General features: G+C 42.7%; 1 protein-coding gene across 1 annotated transcript in view; it reads left to right on the forward strand.

Annotated features, from left to right (window-relative positions):
• The first annotated feature begins 2,306 nt into the window (after positions 1-2,306).
• LOC138766336 (uncharacterized) overlaps positions 2,307-22,939 on the forward strand; it is a 34,544-nt gene continuing 13,911 nt past the window's right edge. The window contains exons 1-12 of the mRNA XM_069943874.1: positions 2,307-2,459; positions 8,589-8,636; positions 11,048-11,187; positions 11,814-11,899; positions 14,024-14,119; positions 16,389-16,493; positions 17,214-17,272; positions 17,879-18,018; positions 18,903-18,952; positions 19,881-19,970; positions 22,015-22,125; positions 22,611-22,666. Of these exons, the coding sequence (XP_069799975.1) occupies positions 2,346-2,459; positions 8,589-8,636; positions 11,048-11,187; positions 11,814-11,899; positions 14,024-14,119; positions 16,389-16,493; positions 17,214-17,272; positions 17,879-18,018; positions 18,903-18,952; positions 19,881-19,970; positions 22,015-22,125; positions 22,611-22,666 (1,095 nt within the window). The 5' untranslated portion in view covers positions 2,307-2,345. The remainder of the gene's footprint in view (positions 2,460-8,588; positions 8,637-11,047; positions 11,188-11,813; positions 11,900-14,023; positions 14,120-16,388; positions 16,494-17,213; positions 17,273-17,878; positions 18,019-18,902; positions 18,953-19,880; positions 19,971-22,014; positions 22,126-22,610; positions 22,667-22,939) is intronic.

Consider the following 22,939-nt stretch of genomic DNA (forward strand, 5'->3'; position numbering starts at 1 on the left):
ATACTTTACTCGGTCGCCCGCCCTCTGTATGCAGCCTAGCCTTGCTAAAGAATTGCTTGTGTTGTGTCTTTCCTAGTATAAAAGCTGCTAACTCTTCTTGTGACTGTTTTAACATACTTAGATTTTCATCACTGGTAACCTCAGACAGCCTCTTCTCATTTTTAATCACGGCTTCTTCAAGCTGCCGTTCTTTTTGATTATAGCTTTTTCTTTTCCAATTAATTTCTTTGCAAAGCAACCCCCTTAAGTAAGCTTTTAGTGAGTCCCATAGCACCTGTATCTCAGCTGTTCCCTTATTAACCCTCCAAAAGAAAGATATCTCTTCTCCTATTCTCATATTTTCATCTATTAGCGTCAACCAATATGGCTTGACTCTATATGGTTTGTTACCGGGAGAATAATTCTTATTTAGACCCATGACTTTTAAAGAGATTGTCAGGGGTTCCCCTTATATGCCCGAAAATGTTAACCCCTGCCTGACTGCAGCCTTGCTGCAGTCAGGCAGGGGTTAACTGCGGCTAAATTAATTAAACAACAAACAGGTAACTCACCTGGGCCCGGCCTCCGCGCATCTTCATCTCTGCTTCCTTTCCTGGCGCAGCCAGTGTGACGTACACTGACTGCGCCGGGGATGCCTGAAGCTCTCCGGAGCAGCCAAGCATCTAATCGGAGACGCTTGGCTGCTCGGGAGAGCTTCGGAAGAATGACAGAGGCTTCGGGAGGCTCTGGAAGTACTCCAAGGCTCTGTCATTCTTCCAAAGCTCTCCCGAGCAGCCGAGCATGTCCGATTACACGCTCGGCTGCTCGGGAGAGCTTTGGGCATCCCCGGCGCAGTCAGTGTACGTCAGTCACACTGGCTGCGCCGGGAAAGGAAGCGGAGAAGAAGACGTGCGGAGATCGGGAACAGGCCCAAGATAGTCAACTGTTTCAAGACAAGATTCTTCGGAGTTAAAAAGTCGTCTTATATCCTGGAAAATACAATTGTTATTATTATTATTGCAAGATGTTTTGTAGGCAGAAATTAAAGAAACACCAGGATCACAGCAAAGAAAGGGTTACTGTAAGCACTTACTTGCTACTATCCCAGTTTCTACTAAGACACAAAGAGGGAGAGGGGAAGGGGAGACGACACTGCAGCAAAACATTATAGACACTGTATTTACACCATTGACAGCTTTCTTAATCTTTAAGGGTTATGAGACAGGAGATAGAAGCCTTGATTTATCTTTGAGGAACAGAGTGATTTATTTTCCCCACCTTTCTCAGCTTGCATTTACACAGGCCAGGCTATATCTGTCTCTCTCACTCCTGTACAGAGCACATGGTAAGCCCCACTCACACACCATGATATTTGACCTAATGTAGCTGTTAGTAGAGACAGGTTTACTCTGGCAAGAGGCAGTGGATAACAGATTCATAAGATATAAGACGCCTTGTAGTGTCCAACACATTAGAGCTGGTTTTCTGTGGAAAGGATTATTTTTTTTTGTTAACAAAGTTACAAATATAATGAAATGGCGAGAAGCTGCTTAAAATGACAAGTGCACATTTAAGTGTAATTTGTAATTCAGTCAAAGCCATAATACCATAGGTCTCAGCTTGGCGATGTTGGCCATGCTGGGGGGACACCTGGCTGGGGTTGCATTTGAAAGATATAGCGCTCTTTAATGGAGACTGAATCCACATCGGCATCATCTCAAAATTATAACTTCTGAGACAGGGGTGATCATTGCATGCAATAGAAACCAAGCCTGCATTGGTCCGATAGCACCTGTATGGTTTTCTTATAGGGTATTTACAACCTTAAACGTTTTATGGTCATGGAGAGGGGATACTTCAGGTTGCCTACTTTCCTTTGGCCATGGGGTAGCGTGATCTTCATGTGACTTTTCCTCTCTGCCAGATCGAATTATTAGCAAATAAGATAGATAAATAGATATGGCTCCAGAGGTTGCACCACTGTTCTATTCTACAAGGAAAGGGAAGGAAGAAGGGCTGGTAAATAAGTCCTCCTTCCATTGACTGCAGTGTAATGGTGTGCTAGAAATGAGGCTTTGTTCTTGACATAAGGCTGCTTTTCTTCTATGTATGTGACACACATAAAAAAGAACTTATTGTAAAGTATCAGGGGGGAAAGCTTTGTAATACGATGGGTTAATTACTTTATTTGTCTGTGTTAATATTTAGTTTTATGAAATGCACTTTGTTACTTCGCCCCCAAAGGACCTCAGATCAATGACCCCTGGTGATAGGTGTTGGATCTAGTTTTTCACTGGGTGAATATAGGGCTATATTAAAGCCTGCTCCGGGAAATCAGGTCTCCATTTCTCTCGTCTTGTTCAACCATGAGGACCACCACCATCCTCCGACTGATTCTTGGCTGTCTCCTTCATATAACATGGGGGAGCGCCTTCGACCCCTGCTTTAAAGGAAAGGTGCTGCCATTTGATGTCGAAAATGTAAGTAGTCAAAGTAGAAAATGTTTTATTCTTAATGCTCTTCCCAGATGACATATCAAACGTTTTTATCAGTTGAGGTGTTCGGACCAGGAGCAATGGGGAGGAGTCAGCGCTCAGCACATTGTCTTCTGGCTCTGTGTCCTATGACCGAGATGGCTACATAATATAAATCTATGGGGCAGTCTCACTCACATAGACACACACCTGCCGCATGCCTCTCTCCCCGCTCATATGCCTGATCCGTCGCAGTCTGAACACTCAGACCCCAGCCGGTAATAACTTCTGACGTGTCTCTGTGACAAAAGTATTTTTTTAGTAACTGCTACAATTTTTTTTTTAATGGATATTTTATTCTACCTTGGTAGCCTAAAATACATGATCCAAAAGGGATTTACTAAAAAGTAGGAGAAAAACACTGCTTGAACATCAATTGAATGTCCCCTGACCCCCAATGCTGCCTACTTTTTTTTTCTTTGCCTGAGGGTATCATTACAGGGAACGATAATCGGCTGAATCGGCCCTATCCGGCCGTTTATTGTTCCGTGTAATAAAGACAACGATCAGCCGATGATCGTTGTCATCGGTTGATTATTGATATAGGTTCTAACCTATAATCGTCGGGTGTAATAGCGGTGCACGGCCAACGCTGACGATATGCAAAGAGGAATACACACCTATTCATGCTGCAGGGCTCCTCTTCCTCGGCCACTGATTGGCTGAGCAGCCTGTCAGCTGGGACAGGCCGCTCTGAAGCTGTAGTGCGCGGGACCAGGGGAGAAGCACAGAGGAAGAGAAGGCCTGAAGCCTGGACAGGTAATGTATACAGTTTAAGGCCAGGTTCAGACTATGTAACTGTGCAGCTGTATTTGCGGCTGTAATTTTGCGGCGGTATTTTTGGTGGTTCATGCGTACGCTGGAAAGTATAGGATATACGGCTGCACAGTGCACACTATGTATGAATCTACGGCCCGATCGTAAACGGACCCGTAAAAAATGAATAAGACCATTGTTTGCGGCTGGACATGCGGCCGAGGATTGACAGGCAGTCCGTACGGAGTACTTCAAAAATAGCCGGCAATGATGCCGAATGCCGATGCCTCTAATAGTTAATATATTAAATTAATAAAACACATTTTCTTTGTAATAAAGTCCCTTTCGTTGGTCAATAATTTAATTCTAACGAATCCATCATTTGGCAATTAAATATACTGTTAAAATAAATAGATATATAAATAAATGTATATTTATATATATATTTATTTTTTGACAGTATATTTAATTGCACAATGATGGATTCGTTAGAATTAAATTATTGACCAACGAAACTGAATTTATTTCATCGAAAATGTGTTTTATTAATTAAATATTAATTAGTACAGGAAGCTCCATAAGCCGTTAATTCATATGCCGGCAATAGAGCATTCTGTACTAATCATCACTTTACTTTAATGAAAACATCAAATGTTTCTTCTAATTATGTTATGACAATAGCATTATTAGAAGAAACATTTAGAATTATATGTGCGCTCAGCTGATTGGCTGATCGGCTGAGCGCACATATAATTAGCGGGTCCGCAGCACAGTGACTTCATTGTGCTGCGGACCAGCGAAGAGGACACATCGGGGTGAGTATAGAGCTCTCCCCACCCCCTCCCCAGCACTGCACCCCTCCCAGCAAGGAAGGGGGGGGTCAGTTAACCCCTTCCTTGCTGGGATGGGTGCAGTCTGACATCAGTCTGGCCCCCAAGGGGTTAAGGGGGATGCAATACATCCTCCCTTAACCCCTTGGGGGCCAGACTGTAAGCAGCGATCTGTAAAGATGCTGCATACTGTAAGGTGCACAACACCGCTCACAATGATGGGTGTTGTGCTCCTGTTTGTGTGTTTTTTGTGTGTTTCTCCCTTTTTGTTTTTCAGATATCGGTATCCTGTGGATTACGTCGGATTACGTGGACTACGTCGATGACCAGCGTTTTTTTAATGTTTTCTTTTAATAAAATGGTCAATGAGGGGTGTGGGGGTGTTTTTATTTGAATAAAAAAATGTTTTAACTTGTGTCTTGTCTTTATTTCTTTACTTTATAGACTTAGTAGTGGAAGCCGTCTAATAGACGGAATCCATTACTAAGTTGGGGCCTAGTGTTAGCCGGTATAAAATGGCTAACACTAACCCCCTATTATTACCCCAGTACCCAATGCCACCAGGGGTACTGGGAAGAGCCGGGTGCCAGTGGTCCCGGAGCGTCAAAATTGGCGCTCCTGGACCGGGCGGCAGCAGGCTGGTAAGATTTAGGCTGGGGAGGGCCTAAACCAATGGCTCTTCCCACCCTGGTGTTACCAGGCTGCTGTCGTTTGGTTTTTAACCCAGCTGGTTATAAAAATAGGGGGGACCCTATGCGGGTTTTTAAAAAAATATATAAATAATTTAAAAAACGCATAGGGTCCCCCCTATTTTTATAACCAGCCGGGTTAAAAACCAAACGACAGCAGCCTGGTAACACCAGGGTGGGAAGAGCCATTGGTTTAGGCCCTCCCCAGCCTAAATCTTACCAGCCTGCTGCCGCCCGGTCCAGGAGCGCCAATTTTGACGCTCCGGGACCACTGGCACCCGGCTCTTCCCAGTACCCCTGGTGGCATTGGGTACTGGGGTAATAATAGGGGGTTAGTGTTAGCCATTTTATACCGGCTAACACTAGGCCCCAACTTAGTAATGGATTCCGTCTATTAGACGGCTTCCACTACTAAGTCTATAAAGTAAAGAAATAAAGACAAGACACAAGTTAAAAAAAATTTTTATTCAAATAAAAACACCCCCACACCCCTCATTGACCATTTTATTAAAAGAAAACATTAAAAAAACGTTGGTCATCGACGTAGTCCACGGAATCCGACGTAATCCACAGGATACCGATATCTGAAAAACAAAAAGGGAGAAACACACAAAAAACACACAAACAGGAGCACAACACCCATCATTGTGAGCGGTGTTGTGCTCCTTACAGTATGCAGCATCTTTACAGATCACTGCTTACAGTCTGGCCCGCAAGGGGTTAAGGGAGGATGTATTGCATCCCCCTTAACCCCTTGGGGGCCAGACTGATGTCAGACTGCACCCATCCCAGCAAGGAAGGGGTTAACTGACCCCCCCTTCCTTGCTGGGAGGGGTGCAGTGCTGGGGAGGGGGTGGGGAGAGCTCTATACTCCCCCCGATGTGTCCTCTTCGCTGGTCCGCAGCACAATGAAGTCACTGTGCTGCGGACCGGCTCATTATATGTGCGCTCAGCCGATCAGCCAATCAGCTGAGCGCACATATAATTCTAAATGTTTCTTCTAATAATGCTATTGTCATAACATAATTAGAAGAAACATTTGATGTTTTCATTAAAGTAAAGTGATGATTAGTACAGAATGCTCTATTGCCGGCATATGAATTAACGGCTTATGGAGCTTCCTGTACTAATTAATATTTAATTAAGAAAACACATTTTCGATTAAATAAATTCAGTTTCGTTGGTCAATAATTTAATTCTAACGAATCCATCATTGTGCAATTCAATATACTGTCAAAAAATAAATATATAGATAAATATACATTTATTTATATATCTATTTATTTTAACAGTATATTTAATTGCAAAATGATGGATTAGTTTAAATTTAATTATTGAACAACGAAAGGGACTTTATTACAACGAAAATGTGTTTTATTATTTTAATAGATTAACCATGAGAGACATCGGCTATAGTGCAGAGGATCGCAAACCCCGGTAATAGCAATTCATGTAAACTGTGTTCCCTGCTTTCCCAGATGCATCCAGAGGTGTTTGCATCACTTTCTTAAGATTTTATTTGTTATTTTTAGTTGAACCAGATTTCCAAGTAAATGACCGTATGTTTTGAGCCGCATGTCTATTTTTTCCCACGGCCGGAGTTTCATCCGCACATTTACAGCCGCATAAAAAATACAGCCGCACAGTTACATAGTGTGAACCTAGCCTAAACATGGGCTGAAAGGACATCGGTAACGATGTCCCTGAAGCCCTTCTTAATCGATTATCGGGCCGTGTAATAGGCCCAGTAAATGAGCGCCAATCTAGCAGATCGGCGCTCGTTTACAGGTATTATCGGGCCCCCATCGGCCCGTGTAATACCACCCTAAGTCTCTTATGTAAAACTGTTTTGTAGATTGTCACAGCTCCGCCCCCTTCTGACAATATAAAAAGATTGAGAATAGAAGCAGCAACAGTGGCAGTTCCATCAGGTGCTAATGTAGCAGGCTGGAGTGAGGGGATCTCAGGGGGGGGTAGAGGTTATATTGAATAAATGAAAATATGTCCTGTCACAGGCGGAGTGGTAATAACTATATCCCTCTCCATGAGGAAAATACTGCCACAGATTGGATAGGTAGTGAACCACAACCCAGTGAAATGGGAGACTTTTAGGGTTATCTGGGCCGGGCCTTAAGCCACAGTGTTTCGGTTCCCAGAATATACTGAGGGTCTGTTGAGAAGTTGCCCTTGTGAATACCTTGATGAGTAAGTGGATCAGGCTCGCTTTCTTGGTAAGGTCATTAATAAAATAAGCTCCTTGGCTCCACAACTCCTATTTGTCGCACTATCTCCATAAGTTGTTAGACTGTCTCCAGTAAATCTCCTCACAGGCTTTAGCTCCCCCAGAGGATATTATTCCTACCACAGCTGCGCTCAACTACTCAGGGAATTCCTGTCACAACTGCCTCTTCAGGGGAGCGCATTAGAATAGCTCCGCCCATCTGCTGGACCTGTCTCCTAGCTAATGTAGTACACTAACGCCCCGTTCCCACTAAGCAAAGCTAGCGGAATTCCGCGACGAACATGTTCATTCTTCAGCACGTACAGAGCAGGAGCATAGACTCCCATTATGAGCGGGAGGCTAACGGCATTCCGCGGCGGACAATTCCGTCGCGGAATTCCGCTAGCTTTGCTCAGTGGGAACGGGGCCTAAGGAGGCAGATGGTGTTGCTATGGTAACTCCCTGATGTGGTATGTGTGAATAGTGATGCTGACCCATCTCTAGCATAACTCTTCCCTATAATAGAATTATTAATATATTGGTTATCCTTTATTGTATTATAGGGAAGAGTTATGCTAGAGATGGGTCAGCATCACTATTCACACATACCACATCAGGGAGTTACCATAGCAACACCATCTGCCTCCTTAGGCCCCGTTCCCACTGAGCAAAGCTAGCGGAATTCCGCGACGGAATTGTCCGCCGCGGAATGCCGTTAGCCTCCCGCTCATAATGGGAGTCTATGCTCCTGCTCTGTACGTGCTGAAGAATGAACATGTTCGTCGCGGAATTCCGCTAGCTTTGCTTAGTGGGAACGGGGCCTAAGGAGGCAGATGGTGTTGCTATGGTAACTCCCTGATGTGGTATGTGTGAATAGTGATGCTGACCCATCTCTAGCATAACTCTTCCCTATAATACAATAAAGGATAACCAATATATTAATAATTCTATGTCAATATAACACGGGGTCCATCCTCTGCCCAACTATAGGGAAAAAAACAACTTCTGTACACAACATGAAAAAGTTAACACGGAACTTATTGTACAACATGCTATAATAGCCACATAGATGAGGTGGATCGCATGACGTGGTATACTGCTGTATAAGAAAAGTGATCAAATCTAAGTAAACACGGCGTAATTCTGCGGCGGATCTCTCCGCTGCAGAATCCCGCTGCGCTCAGTGTGCTGCTGTAAGTGAATGAGAGGGCGCGCGCTCGTCCGCTCCCTCTCCTCTCCGCTCAAAGAAGTAGCATACAGTAATACTTCTTCGAGCGGAGAGCGGCGGCAACGGACGAACACGCGCCCTCTCATTCACTTACAGCAGCACACTGAGCATGGCGGGATTCCGCAGTGGAGAGGTCTGCCGGGGAATTACGCTATGTTTACTCAGTGTGAACTGGTCCTAACCAACGAAATATGTAGTATTATGGCCGAAAGCCATCATTGTGAAGAGTGTGTATAAAAAATTGTGTTATCAAGTACCATGGTAGACAATGCCCTGCCTTGTATCACTAGCTAGCAATTCAGTAAAGAAGCCTGACTTTGAATTCAGATGACTTTGTGCCTCTCTTGATAGATTAATGGAAGAGATTACCAAACAGCGCCCTATCTACGAATCCCTCGGGTGAGTGAATTTACCCTTTTCATAAGTTCTATGTTTTCCAACACTCATCGCACATGCAGCACCTGTGCTAGGTATACAACAATCTCCCATACAGTGTGTGTGTGTATATATATATATATATATATATACAGTCGTACCTTGGTTTAAGAGTAACTTGGATTAAGAGCGTTTTGGTTTAAGAGCTCACAGTTTTTCAAAATTATGACTTGGTTTAAGAGCATTGCTTTGGTGTAAGAGCTCCCTGTACTGGGTGGGAGCGCGAGTGGGGGAGGGGCATAGTCTGCATAGCGGGGTCTACAGCCCTGTACTCTGACCCAGGAAGCCTCCCTCACCTTCCAAATCATAGCAGATCCACTTCAGGCTGGGGCTTGCATCAGGGGACAGGACTGTGGGGGTAATCTCTCCATAGCTGTAACCCCTCTCTCCCCGGAAAGAGAGTGCTGCATGTATGTGCCCACATCTCCCCTGCTCATTCCTTCATGCTCCCTGCTGTCTCTGTCAGTCCTTGTGTTTCCCATCCTCTCCATTACTGTACAGTAACTTATAATATCACAGATTCTGCTGTTTCTGAATGTTTGTTTCATCTGTTTTGCATCTTATTCAGAATAATAAATATTTATTTTTGGGGTGTGGAACCAATTGTCTGCATTTCTATGATTTCTTATGGGAAAATTTGTTTTGGTTTAAGAGTGGATTTGGATTACAAGCATTGTCCCGGAACAAATTATGCTCGTAATCAAAGGCACCACTGTATATATATATATATATATATATATATATATATATATATAGTATTGTATGGGAGATTGCTGTATACCTAGCACAGGTGCTAGATACTGTATATCTGTAATTCAGAGGGTTTAGTGCAGTCCTACTGGCTGGGATCTGAGCCACCTCTGATCAAAGTCACTTAGCCCCCTAGACACTAGATACCTTGAGCTAAGCAATTGTGGCATCTAAGTAGTTGGACAGATGGAGGAGACTCCCTCTGCTTGTTCATCAGCCTACATATTGCTCTACATAGGATCACGTCTTCAAGTCTCCTGTTGTAAAAAAAAAATCTTGCTGTTTTTTACTAATTAAAAAGCTCTAATATTGGGAAAAAACCCATATACATATTTATTATAAAATGATGACACATTGCTAGGATATAATATCACTTTCTGATTAGTGGGGAACCCAACGTCCTATGGCCATCTCCACCAGTGGTATGAATGGGAATGTGTTGGGATAATCTAATAATAGCGGTAGGCACCCATGTCTAATGAAAAGGGGGATAAACCAGTAGTGTAATCCCTTTAATTCTCAGGATCAGTTAAAGGGTTTGTCCAGCGAAAACCTTTTACTTTCAAATCAACAGGTGTCAGAAAGTTATATACTGTAGATTTGTAATTTACTTCTATTACAAAAACTCTAGTCTTCCCATACTTATTAGCTGTTGCATGTCCTGCAGGAAGTAGTGTTATTTTCAGTCTGGCACAGTGCTCTCTACTGACATCTCTGGCCGAGACATGAACTGTCCAGAGCAGGAGAGGTTTTCTATGGGGATTTATAGAAAACCAAGACAGAGTTCCTCTCTCAGCCAGAGGTGTCAGCAGAGAGCACTGTGTCAGACTGAAAATAAAACAACATTTCCTGCATGACCTATAGGAGCTGATCAGTATGTGAAGACTTGAGATTTTTGTAATAGAAGTAAATTACAAATCTATTAGTGATGAGCGAATACTGCTCGATCGAATAGATATTCGATCGAATAGTGAGATATTCGAATATTCGATATTCGTACGAATATCCCGCGAATATTCTATGAATATTCGATAAGCGTTCAAGTCCTCCAGCTTCCGGTTTTATCCTCCAAATGGTTAAATAGATGTTTTTCATTAATCGAATACTTGTTCTTATAGACTTTAATGGGATCGAACGTTCGAACGAATATTCGAATATTCGCGGGATATTCATACGAATATCGAATATTCGAATATCTCACTATTCGCTCATCACTAAAATCTATATAACTTTCTGATATCAGTTGATTTGAAAGAAAAAGATTTTCACTGGATAATCCCTTTAAGTCCCAGTAGTGATGTGCCCTCTCTTTCTAGGATAGGAAACCCATGGGCGTACTTGAGGGTAACCTTCATAGGCCATGCTGGACACTTATGGGTGGCCATTTTAATTGGACATATAATTTCTCCTCTACTAAACTCAGGAAGCAGTCATGATGAAGGGCGATGCTATGCCCAAAACACATTGGAACCGATTAACTTTGAAATACTGACATTTTAGTAAAATACTTGAATATGGCTTTCATTCACAATTGTCTGGGAGGGTGATAGCCTTTAAAGAGATTTTTTTAATGTTAAGTAGTACTGTGCACAAAGCTTAGTATTTCTCGTTTTATTTTCATACAGTTAAATGGCTTGTGGAACCTCAAAGCCTTAGCGGCCCAAACCACATTGGCTACTCTGACTGTTCTCAGTAACGTGCACTATTCCTATGCCAAATTGTCTCTGACAGAGAAGGAGGGAACAATTACAGAATTCTTCAACCCGTAAGTTTACATGAACAGGTTTCCACTTCTACGAGAACTGACATTTTCTTGGGGTGAACTCTTCATAGTTGAGTGGTATCCATTATTATTCTGTGGTTGAAGCCCAAATTTTCCATTATGTTATGCATATTTATAATCGTTAAGGTGTTATCATACAGACATGTACTTTCTCAATGTATAGTGTGGTATATTGTCTGAGATGTCCTGTGCTTGTCTATGGGTGACACTCGCTATTAAGGCTGTTTGGTATAATCCATCTAGAGACACTCCTTGTTGGCAATGTGGAGTGTGTCTATGGGTGTGTTATGTCAATGAAGTGTTCAGATACCATGTCATGATATTGTGCTGAATTGGTTTATTGAGAAATTGGAACCCTTAACTAAAGGAAAGCTAAAGATGGACACATATTGTCTGGTTTGAGATGTCAGTACTTTGCTTGTCTATGGGTGGGCACATAGACATTTTTATGTAAATGAAGCCTTTTTAGCTATATGAAAAAATGTTGTGATATTGTGCTAAACTGTTTTTATGAGAAATGGAAATCCTTAACTATAGGAAATGTAAGGCTGGACACATCTCTGCTTTTGTATCCTTCTATAATTTCCTAATATCTTTTCTACCCACAGTATGGAGGGGATCACTGATAAGCCAACTCATTTACAGAGGGTCCCTGAGGAAGAAAAAGTCCTGACTTATAAAAAAGATAAGGAAGGTAAGTGCTCACGTAATATGGGTGAATAGACTACTTAAAGTGTATGATTAGAATAAAACATGGCGGCTGTCTTTCAAAAACAGCACCATATCTCACATCTATTTACAGCAGCACTTCTCAAATTGTAAAGCTGACAGTCTCGTAGGGAACAGGGTCCCTGCCTGTGCCTGACATCAGCACACACCAAGAGCTTTCACAGCAGACACCAATGACAGCCCTATATTCTCAGTGTAGGCTTTGTACGTACAGTAAGTTAAGGACAATGTTATGATTATGACATCAATGACATGACGATTTCATGATAATGGTTACATGACTATGATCTCCAAGTGTTATTACTTTGGGGGCAGTGTAACTGAACATAGAAAGCACAGGTGACCTCAAACAGAAGAGATAAGCGGCATCTCCGAGTAGCGGTGAGAGCTCCTGACCTTCCCCTTCCACATGTAATGATTTTCTGTGATCTAAATCTCTACAACAGAGCTGTGAATGTGGAAAGTGGTGTAGGGAAGAAATGGGTTAAGATGTATGTATTTCCGCACTGCCTTGTTAGATTACTACAGGTGGAGAGGTATTGCTGCACTTTGGTGTTGGCTTCCTACGGGTGGCGCAATATTTATTTCTGAAATGTGGGTCTATTATGTGTACTATATGGGGGTACCGTATTTGGTGTTGTGCAGTATTTGTAAATAGGTGAGGCCCCTACATAAGCATGGATTGCCTGGCGAGGCTTAAAAAACCAAAAGTTTGAGAAGCTCTAATTTATAGGGTATGTGCAGCTCACCTCCATTCACATCAATGACAGGGATGTTGCTGTTTTTAGGAAGCAGGACATGATAATACTGTAGACAGTAGAAGGTGGATCTACCAAGCTCAGACCAAGCTCATTGATGGACCATTTTTGCCCCTCTCTACAGCAGGGTCCTCAACCATACATGACCCTAGAAAACTGCCCACTGTGCCCTTGTTTAGTTACAGCTGTGGATCCCTTCACCAGGTTCAGTTCTCATTGGCCATAGTAGAAGAATGGCTCATTGGTGGCATCCCCTCTGCACCCAACATTTGGGGCACATGCCTAACCAGCTCCTTCCCAGCATGCTGGATTCTGGGCACTAGTAACTATTTAGAAAAAGCTGCAAAATAACCAAGAATGACAGCTCCCACAAAGGTTGTCACCTTTAAGTCTTGGACTACTCGGACCACTTGCGTTGGATCTGGCCTGGAGTCCTTCACCCCTATAACTTCTGATACAGGCTGTGAATAATTTTAACCATTTTTTTTTTTCTTATGCATGTTTGGATTCTGCATGGAGCCATGATGCAGATCATAGTCCATTCTGTCCATTATCTTCACAATGTATTTGAGTTCTCTAAGGACAAAAGGCAAGGCCCTCTGGGACATCTTGCAAAAGAACACTGCAGAGACACCATCACGTCTTGACGTTCTGGGACATCTTGACTTGCTGAGCTGACTGTACGCTGCGGCCTAGCATTCCTTGCGTCTATTGCTTGATACATGTATGCACGTCACTGTGTATATATGCACGGCGAAGAAAAGATACGCTAATGCTACGCACCACGTAAATGCTCCGCTATTATGCATTTTACGCTTTGCATCTGAAAATCTGTACACATGTGCGTAACTCTAGACCAAAACGTACTCTTATAGGGGGAGATTTATTTAACATGGTGTAAAGTGAAACTGGCTCAGTTGCCCCTAGCAACCAATCAGATTCCACCTTTCATTTTCCAAAGAGTCTGTGAGGAAAGAAAAGTGGAATCTGATTGGTTGCTAGGGGCAACTGAGCTAGTTTCACTGTAAACCATGTTTGATGAATCTCCCCCATAGTGTTCGTTTGTTATTTGTTCGTTAATGTTCGGCGAACACGAACCAATCACGATCATTTTTTTTATGTTAGTGTCCGGGACGTTTGCTCATCACTAGTAAGGAGGGCCAAGGCCACTTTTGCCTCATGAGATACAAGTATTAGTGTCAGACGTGGGGTCCCATCATAGATTTTGCACTGGGTTCAGGAACTTGAAGTTCCCCTATTGAATGGATGACAATATCACAACATAGTGACTGGAGATGACTAAACATGATGTATGTTCCTCCTCCCTCCAGCCTCTACACTGATCACAATTGTTGAGCTTGAAGATGATGATGTTATAATGATCAACCGTGTATCAAATGGGATTCTTAAAACATCAGCCCTATACGGTGAGTCCTGTGTATGTAACTGTTCACATTCTCCACTATAGAGAGTATAGTATATAGTATAGTATATATAAAGTTAATCATGCTGTTCGAATGATGATTCATTAGGGCAGTTCCCAGTGGCTTCTTCCCACCCCAGTCTTGATTGACAGATATTTGTTATCTATTACAGCATTATAGGCAGGGGTCCCTTAAAAATGTCATAGATGTATACAGCAGAATAATGAGGAGGTATTGTTAGCTATAATAGTCATGCAGAGTCACCTGGGCGGACCCTGGCTGCTTTTCCCTTCCCACCAGCAGCGATAGATCTCTCCTTCTTTGGGTATTAAGAGAAATCTATCAATGAAGGCCGGTAGGGTGGACAAAAGCCACTGGAGACTCAAGTTCAGATAGTGTAAAAGTGATGAGAGGTTCCCTGTATTCTCAGCACTCTGTCTGAAAATAGATTAAAGGGTTTTTCCAGAGAATAAAATTATTTTTATTTGCCAGAAACCCCCTTTAAACCTATGACCACCAATTATTCTATAGGATTGTATGGCCATATGAGACCGGCCGTTCCGTGACCCCGACCGGGTCACGGAACGGCCGGTTTCTGGCCGGATCATCTCGGCCGGTACTTAAGTCTTTCTGGCCGCGGAGCTCTGATGCGAGCGCATCAGCGCGCGCTCGCATCAGAGTTTCCCGTTGCACGGCCGGAGCCGCTCGCTTCACTGTGTGAACTGACAGGTCTTTCTGCGTCCGGAATTCACTGAATTCCGGCCGGAGAAAATGACCTGTCAGTTTTTTCTGGCGCCGCACGGGATCCCGGACGGAGCATATACGATGTGTGTACCCATTAAAAATAAAGCTATGTCCCACCCTGCAAAACTACGGCCGTAGTTCTGCGGCGAGAACTACGGCCGTAGTTTTACGCAGTGTGAACATAGCCTTAAAGCGATACTGTATTCAGTTACCCACCCACCCCTCCAAACCGCAGGTACTGGCTGTGTGCTGAGCTAAAGTCCTTTCCGGTCAAGTGTTCCAAAATGTACCTGCTGGTTTGCCAATAAAAATAATCTTTAATCCGCAGCAGCTGAATCAATAGCTGAGTCAATGAGGCGTGGTCCTGGGCATCTGTGTTCTAGGCCTAGAACGCTTCTCTTTCCTTCTTTTCCACCCTCCTTGTCATGTGTAACGCCATCAGCAAGTAGTTCTCCCCATTATCATCTGTTCCAGCATGCCCAATCGGGGCAGAGGGCATTACAGATGACAAGGAGGGTGGAGAAGATAGAAGGAGAGACATAGCAGGCCTAGGGCACAGATGTCTAAGACCAGGCCTCATTGACTCAGCTTCTGTGGATTAAAGAGAGGGATTTTTTTGCCAAACCTTCCTGGTCATTTTGGAACACATGACCAGGAAGGACTTCAGCTCAGCTGATGGACATTACCTGCAGTTTAGGGTGATGGGTAGCTGAATATAGTATCACTTTAAATTGTAATGTTATTTAGATTTTATACATATAATTGTAACATATACTGTACATATGGCAGTATTACAGCACTCTATGAAAGTTAAATGGGAGCTTTTTCACAATTATGTTATGTTGGATTATTTAGATATGATCTGGCAGGATTATTCAGTTGCTAAATGCTTTTTTTCCTATTAAAAAGTAGTATGGTCTGTATATTTTAAACAAACTTACATTTTATGGCAGTATTCAGGTATAAATATTTGGATAAAAAAATGTAGATTCTCCTTAACATCACTTAAAATTTAGAAAAAAAAAAAATATACAAAAACTAAATACCGTTCATTTCCTCTATCGAGACCAGTAATCCAGCCAAGAGTCCCATAGTCTATAATGTCTTTTCATAACCATTCATAATGTATATTCTCCTTAACATCACTTAGAAATTTAGAAAACAAAGCTTTAAAAATAAATGACAAATAATAATATTTTGACTGCCTGATGTTACCACTAGGGGGAAATCACTGCCCCGTTTTTAAAGTTTTTGTTGTGCCAGTACATGCATATAGAAGGAGTCTTCCCCCCCCCCTTCCCGTAATAACTGTAGGCAGAAAAAAAAATATTTTAAGATTACTTAATTACTAAAGGAAAGGTAAGGCTGGACACATCTGCATGTAGTTATCCTTTAAAGGTACTCACTTATACAGACCCCTGAGAGCAGTGCCACTTTTTATAGCTGTTAGAGTTATATGCAACCTATATTGCAACTCATCATCTCACATACCGGATCACCCTCACCACCTATTACTTCCTGTCTCTAGTGAGATCATCTTCAAATCCAACTTTTAATCTGGAAGAGTTCAAGGAATGGGGAACATGCAAGGAATTAACCTTTTATAAGGAGTTCAACATCACTAATGATTATGGTAAGAAAATGATCATCAGTCACTTCAATCATCATTATAAAAGTTAGGCGATTATTGATTATTTCCGCGCATGTGCACTGTGTGAAATTCATGGCAGCCATCATGGGGAAGCAATGTGCATCATTAACCAGCATGGTCTCTTTATAGTGTACCACTCGCTTTGCCTGCTTGACGAAATACAAACCTCTATGGGTCACTATGGGTTTAACAGCTTCTACTCTTAAAGGGTTTTTTCCGGACAAAACATAGCTGATGAGCCATCCACAGGATCTCGTTTTATGGCATCAGCTGGATGGTGCCCACACTACACAATGAACTGGGCTGAAAGCAGTTGGCTCCATTCCCTGTGTAGTGGCCAGACTTAGTAACTGCAGCTCAGCTCCTGTTCACCTGAATTGGATTTGAGTTGCGGTTACACATCACTACCACTACACAGTGATTGGAGACAACTGCTTCCGGCCACATTCACTGTATAGTCTGGGTGCCAAACAGCTGATGGGCATTGGTAGGGGGTCCCTGCTGATCAGGAACTGTTTTGGATAGTTTATTAGTATATTTTCTTTAGAAAATCTGTTTAAACTAATCCCTACTAATCCATTGATAGACATTAATGGCTATGGATTTAGAATGTGATGTCCTAGGGGTGTAATAAGTCCAAAAACTTTTGTCCATACAATATATATTATTGTGGTTTACAATAATCTTTACTCTTCTCTTCAGCAAAAACATGCCCTGGACTTCTTGAAATAAAGACACCTCTGCATCTGGCGGAATCTCAGGTTTGAGTCCACAAAATGTAAAAGGGTAACATAAGTGTGGCCATAACCCAAGAATTTGTGAGGGGAATTATCCCTCCAGAATGATCCATTTAGTGGAGCTGCCAACCCATGGTAAAAGTGGTGGTGGCAAAAATCTAGGGAATAATAGAAAGAGCCTCTTCGATCATGTTCCCCCTTTGTCTTCTCTCCTGCAGACATTACAGATTAAGAACTGTATACACATTGGGGGAGATTTATCAAACATGGTGTAAAGTAGAATTGTCTCATTTGCCCCCGGCAACCAATCAGATTCCACCTTTTATTTTCCAAAGAGTCTGTCTATGGGTGTCCCATTGGTTAGGTCCCCAACAGTCAGCCATATTTGTCAGAATACCCTTTTACAGCTCCCTACCAGTTTCGGACTGGCCCACCAGAACACCAGAGGATCCTCCGGTGTGCCCCCAGCTTTAGAACCTGCACAAACACTGAATGGCATGTTGTTTTTCACTGGTTCTTCATTGGTGGGCCCCAAGGATCATTTCCTCTAGTGGGTCACAGATACCCCAGTACGACACTGCTCCCTACCCTCTGATAATGATTTCTCTCATACTCCCTCCACTTCTGTAGAATATCTTTACCACTTGGCATCTGTTGGCTAAATCTCAAAACTCTATGGACCAACATTACAACGTGAGAATCCTCTACACTGCCCGACTGGAGATCAGTAAGACAGAAGGAGAAATTACTCTAAAAGAGATCATGACAGCGTGAGTTCTACCCGAACATTCCCTTCTCCTCAGTGACCCTCTTGGTACTTGATCCCACTTCCCCCCCCCCCCCCCCCCCCTCCCAAAGTCAGAAATTTTCTAGAACCGCCTTTGGTCAACCAGTCATCCAACCTGTATATACATTGTACTCTCTACTCTCTGTTATAGTATTGTAAACGTTCTGAGTTACTTCCTTAGTCAGACTTTTGTGCCTTCTGTTGCTTCCTATACCAAGGTAAAATCACCCACCTGATAGCCACACATGAACCCTGCAATGCTAACTCATCCTTTCATGGTCTCCATCCATTTTATTGGAGGGCACAAATAGCTGGAAAAATCTGACATTTACACATAAAACAGACTAAGGACATGTTCGCACTACGTAAGTTCCATGGAAATCACGGCCCTTGTTTCAACAGCCCTGATTTCCATGGAACTTACGTAGTGCTGCAAGCTTGAGGGATCCCGGACGGAGTGTATACACATAGTATACACTCCAGCTGGGATCCCTAGTGAATAGCGGCCGCAGAAAACCCTGTCAGTGCACACTATGAAGCGAGCGGCTCCGGCCACACGCTCCATTGTGGGCAGTGAAGAGTTCTGATGCGGGCGCGCTAGCATGCGCCCCGCCCGCATCAGAACTAAGCGGCGATAAAGATCATCCAGTCGGTACTCCTGTACCGGGCCGAATGATCTTTTCTGAGACCGGCCGTTGCGTGACCTGGCCGGGTCACGGAACGTCTGGTCTCTTATGTAGTGTGAACATAGCCTAAGATAACAAAGATATCAATGTAATACCAATAAGTGTTTAGAAAAAAGAGGCAGAAATATCTTAGACACTGGAACCCTTTCTTATAGAATGTTCTGGTTTCCTTCTCCCTCAGGCCAGAGGACAACGTTGTCTCAGAGCTGAAGTTTGGAGAACCAACTAAAGGTATAGACAAAAAAAATGGTAAAGTATCTAAATATATGTAAGTGGTTATGGAAACAATGGTGAACACCCACACACATTTGTGTAAGACTGGGTTCACACTGCGTGTTTGTTGTCCGTTTAATGTATCCGTTTAATTGGGGGGGGGAGAGGAAACAGATTAAAAAACTGATGAAATTGTGTGCATCTGTTAGGATCTATCATTCCATTGACAGATGAAAAACAGATCAAAACAGACTTTATTTTTTTTTTTGTGTACAGATAAAATGTGGTTGACCAAGTTTTTATGTACACTCCAAAAAAAAGAAAAGAAAAAGAAACGGATTTGTTTTGATCTGGTTTTTTTTTTTTTTAAATAATAGAAGTCAATGGAAAAAAACATTTTTTCCATCAGTTTTTCCGGTAAACAGACAGCAAAAAGGCAGTGTGAACCCAGCCTAAAAACCCTACTCAACGAAACAATTAGCATCTGTATTCGGAGGTATTCGACCGTTACGGACAATAATCGTCCGGTGAAATAGGAGGCAACGATCAGCTGACATCGTTCATGTCAGCTGATCGTTGAAGTCATTTGAAAGACATCGCCGTTTGAAAGACAAACGACTTATATGGCAGCGATCTGCTGCCGCCGCTCCGTGGGCTGCCCAGACGATTAGCGATCCCTCCGGCAGCCCCCCTGCACCTCCCTCCAGCCCTTCCCGGACTCACCCGCTCGCTGCTGCCGCGTGTAATAGCGGCAGCAGTGAGCGGGGAGCGACAGCGAGTTGACAGCGCTCGTTTGCTCCTCAGAGTTGGGCTGTGGAATACGGCCTTTAGTCAGTTACATACAGTCACTCACACTGGCCAACCAAACAGGTGCCTTTATCTTAGAGCACATAAACCAAAGAATGCTTCAAACTTTTTTCCCTTTTTTTTTTTTTTTTTTTGCTAGATGGCAACATAGCCTTGATCCTTCACAGTGATGACGGTTTTCTGCTTTTGGGGGTACAAAGTAAAACTGGAAGAACATTATATCTTGCTTGTGAGTATGTGATGCAAACATATAATATATAAACTGTATTCCTTATCAGAGTCACCTACAGTCATGGCCAAAAGTTTTGAGAATGACACAAATATTAATTTTTACAAAGTCTACTACTTCAGTTTTTAAAATGGCAATTTGCATATACTCCAGAATGTTATAAAGAGTGATCAGCTTAACAGCATTTACTTGCAAAGTCAATATTTGCCTAGAAAATGAACTTTATCCCCTAAAACACATTTCAACATCATTGCAGCCCTGCCTTAAAAGGTCCAGCTAACATCGTTTCAGTGATTGCTCCATTAACACTGGTGTGGGTGTTGATGAGGACGGGGCTGGAGATCAATCTGTCATGATTAAGTAAGAATGACACCACTGGACACTTTAAAAGGAGGCTGGTGCTTGGCATCATTGTTGCTCTTCTGTTAACCATGGTTATCTCTAAAGAAACATGTGCAGTCATCATTGCACTGCACAAAAATGGCCTAACAGGGAAGAGTATCGCTGCTAGAAATTTTGCACTTCAATCAACAATCTATCGTATCATCAGGAACTTCAAGGAGAGAGGTTCCATTGTTGCCAAAAAGGCTCCAGGGCGCCCAAGAAAGACCAGCAAGCTCCAGGACCGTCTCTTAAAAGTGTTTCAGCTGCGGGATGGGGCTACCAGCAGTGCAGAGCTTGCTCAGGAATGGCAGCAGGCAGGTGTGAGGGCATCTGCACGCACTGTGAGACTGCGGAGACTCTTGGAGCCAGGCCTGGTCTCAAGGAGGGCAGCAAAGAAGCCACTTCTCTCCAGAAAAAACATCAGGCACAGACTGATATTCTGCAAAAGGTACAGGGAGTGGACTGATGAGGACTGGGGTAAAGTCATTTTCTCTGATGAATCATTCGGAGAAGACGAGGTGAGCGTTACCACCAGTCTTGTCTCACGCCAACTGTAAAGTGTCCTGAAACCATTCATGAGTGGGGTTGCTTCTCAGCCAAGGGAATCGACTCTCTCACAGTCTTGCCTAAAAACACAGCCATGAATAAAGAATGGTACCAGAATGTCCTCCAAGAGCAACTTCTCCCAACCGTCCAAGAGCAGTTTGGTGATCAACAATGCCTTTTCCAGCATGATGGAGCACTTTGCCATAAAGCAAAGGGGATAACTAAATTGCTCAGGGAACAAAACATAGAGATTGTGGGTCCATGGCCTGGAAACTCCCCAGATCTTAATCCCATTGAGAACTTGTAGTTAATCATCAAGAGACGGATGGACAAAAAAAAACCAACAAATTCTGACAAATTGCACTGATTGTGCAAGAATGGACTGCTATCAGTTAGGATTTGGTCCAGAAGTTGATTGAGAGCAGCCAGGGAGGATTACAGAGGTCCTGAAGAAGAAGAGTCAACACTGCAAATATTATTGACTTGCTGCATTAACTCATTCTAATCAATATAAGCTTCTGTTACTCATAATATGATTGCAATTATAATTCTGTATGTGATAGAAACATCTGACAAACACACATAAAAACCAGAGGGCAGCAGATCATGTGAAAATATAATATTTGTGTCATCCTCAAAACTTTTGGCCATGACTGTAGGCTTTTTATAATCAAGATAAGACACAGTACAGGCACACTGGCCTACTCTAAAATAAGAGAGAGCTCCAGGGCTGCTCACACTGCGACTAAATCTAATGTACAATCTGTGACTATAGGGGGATCTTACAACATACAACATATATTTATTTTGTTTCTGTTTTTTTTTTTTTTGCCCTTCAATTCTCTGCTTGCAGGGTTCAGATCTGTAATAAATCCATAATGTTCTATCCACAACTGTAGTAGGCCTGGCCAGAAGCCTACATGGCTCTATACTCAGTGCCATGAGGCCCTTTTACAACTTCTCCTCACGGAACATCCCCTTATTTCTCTTCTTCCTCCACTATAACATTTGCTCTGAACGGATGCCTGAATATATATATATATACATATATATATATATATATATATATATACAAACACAAGAGCTGATCTGTTCTCTCCTCTATGTTTAACAGCCAAGACACCAACCGAAAAACAGTTTTTCATCAAGGTATTTAAGGCCCAGGCTTTTTGCTTTGAGACAAAGTTTAATTACATCATACCAGGAAGCAGCAAGGACAATGATGGTAAGAATCTACGGATAACAATACATGATGGTAGGATTGTCCTTATTATAAGATCCACTTGATATAAGGGGGGGGGGGGGGTAACTGGAATCACCTCAACCTCTTTATTGTTTTCCAGGCACAACTGTATGGTTCTAGTGGTTCCTGTGCATAGTGTTACAATTCACTTCACATTTGTCCTAATAAGATGAATGTGACCTTGTTGTAATATAAAGTACAGCCACCACCAAATGTATAGAGATGTGCCAGGTAACTAATGTGCCAGGCACCCCTGCCTTTTCCCAAGCCTGTTTAACAGCTGATCATTGGGGATGCTGAGACTCCATTGATTTCATAATGATATATTGAGTCCCAAAAACCCCTTTTAATACAAGGTATACAGAGGCAAGGGACTCCCCCCCCCCCCCCCCCCCCCCCCCCCCCCCCCCCACGCCCTCAATATACACCCACTTCTAATTTCTCAATCTTGTGTTTTCGTATTTTAGATGTTGAAGCTTGTTCTCGGCATCTGAAGCAATGGGTGCCCACCACTTACCGAGACGTAAGTCAGTAGATTTTCAGGCTATGTTCACACGCAGTAAATTAAAATGCAAATTCAAAAACAAAATAGATATAAAAGGCATCCGTATTTTAAGTCTAATAGTGTACTCCATTAAAGTCTATGGGGAACTTTAGGAAGAATACACCTTCCACAGCCCCTTTCATATCTTCTATTGTCTGTATTTTTAGCTCCATTCCCCATCACCAGTGGAGGCTACTACTATGGATACATAACACAGGTTCTTTACAGAGGATTTATATCACATCATATTTG

Source organism: Dendropsophus ebraccatus, chromosome 10 (genome assembly GCF_027789765.1).
Source record: "Dendropsophus ebraccatus isolate aDenEbr1 chromosome 10, aDenEbr1.pat, whole genome shotgun sequence".
In the NCBI taxonomy this organism is placed as follows: domain Eukaryota; kingdom Metazoa; phylum Chordata; class Amphibia; order Anura; family Hylidae; genus Dendropsophus; species Dendropsophus ebraccatus.